Source organism: Aythya ferina, assembly GCF_964211825.1.
Source record: "Aythya ferina genome assembly, chromosome: 11".
NCBI lineage: Eukaryota > Metazoa > Chordata > Aves > Anseriformes > Anatidae > Aythya > Aythya ferina.
Window position 1 is genome coordinate 454,074 of NC_140307.1, and position 7,632 is coordinate 461,705.

At 64.3% G+C, this 7,632-nt stretch overlaps 1 protein-coding gene across 2 annotated transcripts; it reads left to right on the forward strand.

Moving 5' to 3' along the window:
* The first annotated feature begins 424 nt into the window (after positions 1 to 424).
* On the forward strand, positions 425 to 7,431 carry AP3S2 (adaptor related protein complex 3 subunit sigma 2). 2 transcript variants are annotated; one of them, XM_084532303.1, is made up of 6 exons: positions 425 to 779; positions 1,061 to 1,152; positions 1,244 to 1,355; positions 2,725 to 2,796; positions 5,930 to 6,037; positions 6,741 to 7,431. In XM_084532303.1, exons 1-6 carry the CDS (start codon positions 711 to 713, stop codon positions 6,870 to 6,872), a joined length of 585 nt encoding a protein of 194 aa, XP_084388429.1. In that variant the 5' UTR covers positions 425 to 710; the 3' UTR covers positions 6,873 to 7,431. The 2 variants fall into 2 exon arrangements, with proteins under 2 accessions (XP_084388429.1, XP_084388430.1); XM_084532304.1 differs by having other exon boundaries at positions 441 to 779; positions 6,744 to 7,431.
* Positions 7,432 to 7,632: the final 201 nt, after the last annotated feature.

Below are 7,632 nucleotides of genomic sequence, written 5' to 3' on the forward strand. Positions count from 1 at the left end.
CATCCCTCTGTGCCAGTCCCGGCCCCGTGCCCTTTGTCTCTGATGTTCGGCTGGGGAGGGCTCCCAGCAGCTGGCACTGCGGGGGCTGCTCCTCCCCGGGACCCAACGGGCCGCGCTCCTTCACCGCTCTCAGAGTGGCTCAGCACGGGGGGGTCGCCGCCGGTGGCCGCCCTCCGGGGGGCTCCCGGCCCCGCGCACCTCGGGGCCGGTACCGAAACGGGGGGGGGGGCGGGGCGAGGCGAACCGGGGCCCCGCCCACGACCCCCGGAGGGCGTGGCCAGCCTCAAGGCCCCGCCCAGGCGCCCCCTCCCCGCCCGGTCGCCGTAGCCCCGTGGCGGGGGCGCCCCCTGGCGGCGCGGCCGGGAGCAGCTGCGGGGGCCGGGGCCGGACCGGGCCGTACCGGGCTGTACCGGACCGGTTCGTGCCGGGCCGTGTGGGACCGGGCCGGGCCGGGCCGTACCAGCCCTGGGTCGCCCGCAGGGGCCCAGCTCGCGGCCAGGGGGAGCGGCTGCGCTCGCAGCCCGTGCCGCGGGGGGGGCCGCGAGTTCCCGTTGAGCCCCACCGGGGCGGGGACGCGGGGCCCCCGGTTCTCTGCCCGCCGGGCCCGGGGCCGCCCCCCCCGCCGCGTTTCCGGCCGGGGCTTCCTGCGGGGGGGCTGCGGCCGCCGCCGGCCCCGTTCTGCTTCCGGCGCGTCCCGGGCAGCCGCCGGGATGATCAACGCCGTGCTGGTGTTCAACAACCACGGCAAGCCGCGCCTCGTCCGCTTCTACCAGCACCTGGTGCGGGGCCGGGGCCGGGGGGCGGCGGGGCTCGGCTGGGGCCGGGGGCCCGGGGCGGCGGGGGCGGGCGGGGGGAGCCGGGTGCGCAGCCCGATGGCACGGCCGGGGCCCGTGGGGGGTCCTGGGCGGCGGGGGGGGGCTCCGGGCTCTGAGCTCCGAGCTCCGGGCTGTGTGCCCCGTGCCCTCCCGGCCCTCCCGGCCCCGCCGGCCCCGAGCACCGCGGGCGCTCCGCGTGTCCCCGGGCCGCCGTTCCATGGCCGCCTGTCCCCGGCTCCCCGCAGGCGGAGGAGGTGCAGCAGCAGCTCATCAGGGAGACCTTCCACCTGGTGCTGAAGCGCGATGAGCACATCTGCAACTTCCTCGAGTGCGGCAGGTAACCGCCTGCCCCCGCCGAGGGGCGGCCTGGGGGGGCTCAGCCCCGGCCCCGCTCCTGCAGCCCCTCGCCCGTCCCCGTGTCCCCGCAGCCTGTTCGGCGGCGCTGACTACAAGCTGATCTACCGGCACTACGCCACGCTCTACTTCGTCTTCTGCGTGGACTCCTCCGAGAGCGAGCTGGGCATCCTGGACCTCATCCAGGTCCGTCTGCGGGGGGACCCCGCTGCCAGGGGGTGGCCGCTGTGGGTGCGGGTGCTCAGCCCCCGGGTGCCTGGGCAGAGACCCTCGCCCGGAGCAGCTGGAGGTGCTGTGATGGGCAGCGGGCGCTGCCGGCAGCGGGGACAGTGCGGGCTCTTGCTCTCCCTGAGTTGTGCTCAGCCCCTTCCTCCTGGGCTGGGCACTGGCGTGATGGGGCTGGATGCTGTGCACAAAGGTCATGTCCCAGGGCAGCGCTGTGCCCGCACTGGGTGTAGCTGTGGCAGTGGTGGGGACACCCCTGGACCCCAAGCTGGGGTGCTGGTGCTGGCAGGACAGTGGTGCCCAGGTCCCCGGGGAGCCTGGTGCCAGCACAGTGACAGCAGCACCGGGTGTCTGTGCCCTCAGCCCGTGCCTCTGTAGCAGCACCAGCGCTCTGCTGGGCCATGGGGAGGTGCCTTCCCCCCTGTGCGGTCCCTGCTGGCTGCCCGGCCTCCTCAGCCTCCCCATGGTGCTTACAGGTCTGAAACACACCTGTACATGGAAGTGACAGAAGCTGCTCTGTGAACGCAGCCAGACTCAGACCGTGCTGCCAGGTGCTGCACGTGTTGGCTGACATGGCTTAGAACTCACCTGTGGGGAAACACTGGGGGAAGTGCACCTCAATGAATGTATTAGTGTGTTTTTAAATCATGTTCAAGCCCTGCGTGGGCTTCTAAAGTGACCCTTGCTAAATCCAGTAGAGGCACACGTGAGAGTGCTGGCGCAGCAGGCTGTGGGAGGATGCGTGCCGTGCCCGGATCAGCTGCTGGGACTGCGCAGTTCCCAGAACTCGGCCCCTTTCAGGCGGTTCCAGCCGGCTGCAGGACGCCCCGAGCACGCTGACCAGCTCTTGTCCCACGTGGCTGCAATGGATCCAGGCACCAACACCTGGGTTTCTCCCCCATAAAGGCCAAGCTCTGCATTTCGGTGCAGTTGTCCTTGTGCCAGGCCCTTTGAGCTTGGCCCTGGGTCAGATCCCTGCACCTGGATGTTCTGGGTGCCAAGGGCAGGAACAGGAGACAATAGCAGCCGGGTACAGAAATCTCTTCAGGGGAAGGCTGCCTCTTGTTATCCCAGCACCATCAGGCAGTGCCCGTGTGAAAGGCATTTCCCTTGCCTGGCTGTGCCCCATGCAGGTCTGCCCAGCCTGCTCTGTGCCTCCCCGTCCCCCAAATGTCCCTGGGCCACAGCTCCCGGGGAGCCTCGGGCTGGGCAGGTGGGGTTGTTTGCCCTGGTTAGGCTGTGAAGAGCGATCTGATGGGTTCTGGTCGGGGCTGTACCTCTGTGGGTCCTGCTCTGCTCTGCACTGACCTTCCCTTTCCTCGCCCCTCAGGTGTTCGTGGAGACGCTGGACAAGTGCTTTGAGAACGTCTGCGAGCTGGACCTCATCTTCCACATGGACAAGGTGTGTTCCTGGCTTCTGCCTGCTCCCCCAGCGCGTTCCTTGCCAGCCCCTCGCTGCAGTGCCCATGGCCCCGAGTGCAGGGCCTGGCTCAGCCCAGGGGCCGTGCAGGGACTGCCACGAGCTTGGGGCTGCCGTGCCCAGAGTGAAACCCTGCTGGGGCCGCATGCTCTGCTGCAGTGTGCTGGGGCTCTGTGCCTGAGGGCTGCTCCTGGGGGCTGCCCCCGGACGGCAGGCTCCGTGCCGCGGCTTTGCTCCTCACCTTCTACATGGGATGGGTGCTGATGGGGCTGTGCCTGGCTCTGGCTGCACGTGCGGGTGCTGCACCTCCTCTGCTGTGCTGCAGGACACCATTTGGAGCCTTGTTAACGTTTTGGGGGAGTTGCAGGGAAAAAAAAAAAAAAAGAGGAACAATAGAAGTATTTGGAATACAAAGTGTTTGGTAAACTTTCATTTGAGCCACAACCTCTAATGTTTCCTCTTCAGCTGGACAGAGCCTCTGGGCGGAAATGTTTTCTCTTTGATCGTCTCCTAGATGGAGCTGCAGATAGCAGGGACTGTCCTTAGGGAAAGGAGGGTTAGTTGACGTGTGCTGGACTTGTGCTGCTCTTGATAAGGCTGTTCCTGCTTTCTTGGAGACAAAACATGCCAACAAAAAAAAGGAGTGAAAAATCGATAAGGCTGTAAAAATGTTCCCTTCCTGTTGGTGATTCCAACTTAGGAACTGTCTGGCAGAGAAACAGAACTGGCAAGTGTTCTTAGGTGACCTAGAGCAGCTGAATGTTCTAGCGGCTGGTTAGGTAAGACTTTGACTTTATTATTTGACTGGCTGTAAACTTTTAGAGATGTTACAAGGTTGATTATTTTGTCAGCAGAAGTGCTCTTATCAAAGCAAACAAAAGAAGAGGGTGAGTAAGGATGATTGTAAGAGGAGTTTTCAAGGAAGAAGTGATGTCAGCCACTGAAATCTGAGGCCACGTCTTGGGTAGGGTGCACTTCCATTTGCTTGTTTGTGGCATGGCCGAGACCTGGCAGTTTTACCCTGAATCAGCAACCCGCAGGCCGGAGAGGTTGCCCTCTTGCTCGTGCGCTTAGCCAGCAGTAGCACAGAGTGCCCTTCCTCCGAGCCCTTTTGCCAAGCTAAGAGTTCAAAGGCGAGAAGTCATGGAGGGTTTCTGATAGGGACAGTCCTGGTCCTGGGCTCAGCTTTCCCCAGGCTCACTTGTTTATATCCGGTGCTGGGCTCCCTTTGTTTCCCAGCCTTAACTTTGGTCCTTGGCCGCTATCAGCCTGCCCTCCTGTCTGGCCCTGCTGTCTTTCTGTGTTTGGCATTTTTCTGTTTCTTGGAGGTCGGGCACCTGCTGTCCAAGTGCTTGGTGGTGCAGTGCTGGGGCACACGGCCATGCCCGCTGCTCTCCCCGCTGCCCCTCACGTGCCCAGGCAGGGCTGTGTGAGGCCGGGTTCCCCCTGCCACCAGGGGAACAAAATCCACACAGATTTTGTGAGTCCCTAACTAGAAGCAGTGTGGAATTAGGCTGACACCAACTGGAAAATGCTGGTTTGCTGAGCAGAGACGTTGGCTGAGAACGTGCTGAATGCAGTGGGTTCTGGCTGGGGCAGCAGCACGAGGTCCACGCCATCGGAGCCGTGTTCGTGGCCCCTGGCCCTGCAGCGTGCAGCCGGGTCTGCGGCTCCCAGGCACCAGGGGCACGTGTGCCTTTGGGCTGTCAGCTGTGGCAGCAGCGACCTTAGAGCTGTAGGGATCCCCCGGTCCCAAGGGGAAGCTGCAGGCACAGAAGTCGTGGGGAGGCCCCAAGGAGGCTGCGGGGTGGGGTGGCCTCGCTGCCCAGCCCCTGCGCTTTGTGCCTCGGAGGAGAACGTGAGCTTTGCCCAGCAGCTGTGAGCTCCCGGGGGGGACGTGGTTAGTTCAGGAAGCCCTGTGTTCAGTTTGGAAAACAAAAGGTTGTTGGGATTTCTGCCCTGCTGGTTTAGGTCCAAATTGGACTGAAGCCAGATCTTGAAGGAACAACATTTCCTGCATCCCAGATGCTCTCGGGTTGCAGGGAGCTGCCAGCGCCGTGCGGTTTGGGGTGCACTGGGGGTGGGTGCGAACCAGGACGGTGCTGAGGGGGGTGCACGGAGGTGGCTGGGCTGCTGGGGTGTCTCGGGCAGGCTGGGCTGTGCCGGGCCCTCGCTGTGCTGCTGCCAGGCTGGTCCCACACACCATGGAGCTCCTGGCACTGTCAGATCCAACAGAGGGGCTGTGGGGGCATCGGCCCCGTGGCTTGCACAATGCTGGATTTTCCCCTCCTCGGGGAGGGGTTCTCGGTATTGTTTTGTTTTTCAGTGCATTGCTCTGGCAGTGTTTGTCGCACAATATTCGCAAGTGCAATCAGCCCTCATGCAGCCATAAAACGATGTAATAACTTAACAATCTTCCAGGAATAGCATATTTTGCGGAAGTATCCAAAGAGCCATAAACTCGTTATCTGTGCTGGATGGTGCTGGAAGCTGCCAACTCAGCAGGGAATGTGGTGCTGTGCAGGTTGGCATAGCCAAAGGTGTGTTGCTGCAGCACAGCACGTCCTGGCCCACCTGCAGTCCTTTTATCTTGTTTTCCTTGGATTGCCAACCAAGATGGGCCTTGTCCAGGGCGGTATTTGTGGGGCATTGCCGGCGTCCTGGGGCTGGCGGGAGGCAGCAGCTCACAGCTCGGGGACTGCTCCGGCTTGTCCTTGGGCATGGGTGACCCAGGGGAAGGAAGGGGACTCTCTTAACAGTTTTGTGCCTTGTGTGTGTGTGCCACAGCCCCATCTTTTCTAATGGAAAGCAATGAAGCTGGGCTCTGCCTCTGGCCTGGCTTTCACTGGGAGGAAGCGGCGTGCCTGGAGGCTGCGGGGAGGCCCTGGGCATCCGTCAGCGGATGAGGCTGCCCCTCTGTGAGGACGGGGCTGTCCTCTTGCCCTCGGAGCTCTGTGTGCGGGGCTGTCGGGCCCGTGCTTTCTGGCTGAGAGGAGGAAGGAGCTGGGTTTGCCTCAGGTCGATGTCATCCCCATTGTGGCTTCCACACCAGCCTGCCCCTGTGCCCCTCTGGCACAGCCACGGGCTGGGTTCGCAGCCTGCTCTTTTGTTCCAGGTTCACTACATCCTGCAGGAGATGGTGATAGGCGGCATGGTCCTGGAGACCAACATGAACGAGATCGTGGCGCAGGCAGAGGCCCAGAACAAGCTGGAGAAGGCGGAGGTGAGTGGCGATGCTGCAGCTCTCCGGTGGGGTCTGTGGTGGGGACAACTCGGGGGTCTGGGGGTGTGGGGAGATGTGCTCAGGTGTCAGAGTGGGGCAGTGGGAGGGCAAAACGTGCGCTTGTGCGAGGGGCTGGTGTCCTCCAGGCCACGACGTGGGTGGGTAGCGAGCGGGGGCTGCCTCTGTGGGGCGAGAGGAGCTGGCACGGGCGGGGTGCCCCCAGAGGACCCGGCCTCTGCCTGTGTGCATCCCCGGGGAGAGGGCTCGGGCAGCGCCTCCCCAGCTGAGCTCCGTGTTTGGGAGCACGGGGAGCAGCCCGAGCACGGCTATCACCGTTCCTGTCAAGGTTAATCACGTGAGTCAGTGAAAAGTTTATGGCCCCTGTTTGTACTGTCATTGGGAAGATGCGTCCGTGATGTGATAGCAGGGAGTGAAACGCGGCCCCGGCCTCAGCAGATAGCGAGCTGTCGGCAGTGCCTGAGCCTGGGGGAGGCTGCGGTTTGGGTGTGGGCCCTTCCCGGCAGGCTCGGGGCAGGGCTGCAGGCACTGGGCCCGTATGTGCTGCGTGTGCTGCGTGTGCTGCGTGTGCTGCGTGTGCCGTGCCGCAGGCATTGGGCTCTGTGTGCTGGGCTCTGTGTGCTGGGCTCTGTGTGCTGCCCCCCAGGGCAGCGGGGCTGAGCGGTCACCGCTCCCCTCTCGCCAGCAGGGAGGCCTCTCGGCCGCTCCGTCCCGCGCCGTGTCGGCCGTGAAGAACATCAACCTGCCAGAGATCCCTCGCAACATCAACATCGGAGACATCAACATCAAAGTGCCCAGCCTGTCCCAGTTCATGTGAGCGGCCCGAGGCGAGGAGGGACCACGGCCTGGGCTCGCTCTGGCAGGGGGGCGCCGGTGGCCGCTGGGCTCCCCGTGCCTGCCCGGGGCTGGCAGACCCGATGAGAGCGGAGCCGTGTCTGTCACCCCAGGCTGAGCCGTGCCCTCTGGCTGCCCAGCAAGGGTGGCTCTTCTTCCTCGCCCTCCCTCTGCGGTGGGTGTGCAGCCTCTCCTCTGTGCTGGGCAGAGCCGGGTCCTGCCTCTTCCTGGGATCGTTCCTTGCAAAGCCACCCCTGTAGCTGATGGCTCCGGGAGGAGCTGTAGGTTGTCCTGCTTCTCTGCCCGCCCTGGGCTGGACGGCTCCGTGCCCACCCCTGGGCCTGGTCAGGGTGGCAGGGGGGCACCCCCTGAGGGGCACGGTGTTGGGGGGGAGGGCACTGGGGAGCTGTGCGCTGCCTCTGGGACCCCTGCCAAACGCTGCAGGGGGACAGGGGGGACCTGTCCACATGCCCCTGCTGCGCCCAGGACACGTGCATGCTGAGAGCGTGTCCTTCCTCCTAATAAACCACTGTGAGAACCTGTGTCTGGTGGCTGCTGCTGGCCTGGCTGGATGGGGATGCGGGGCTGGGGGCTCTGTGCTGCTCTGGGACTCCTGGCTGGCAGAGGCTGCTGGAGGGGTGGTGGGGCCCTGGGGTGCTGCCCGCTGGGTGCTGCATCCATGGAGCAGATGGGAGTGTGGGATGGCCACACTATGGGGCTGGGACAGCGGCGTCCCCTGCTCA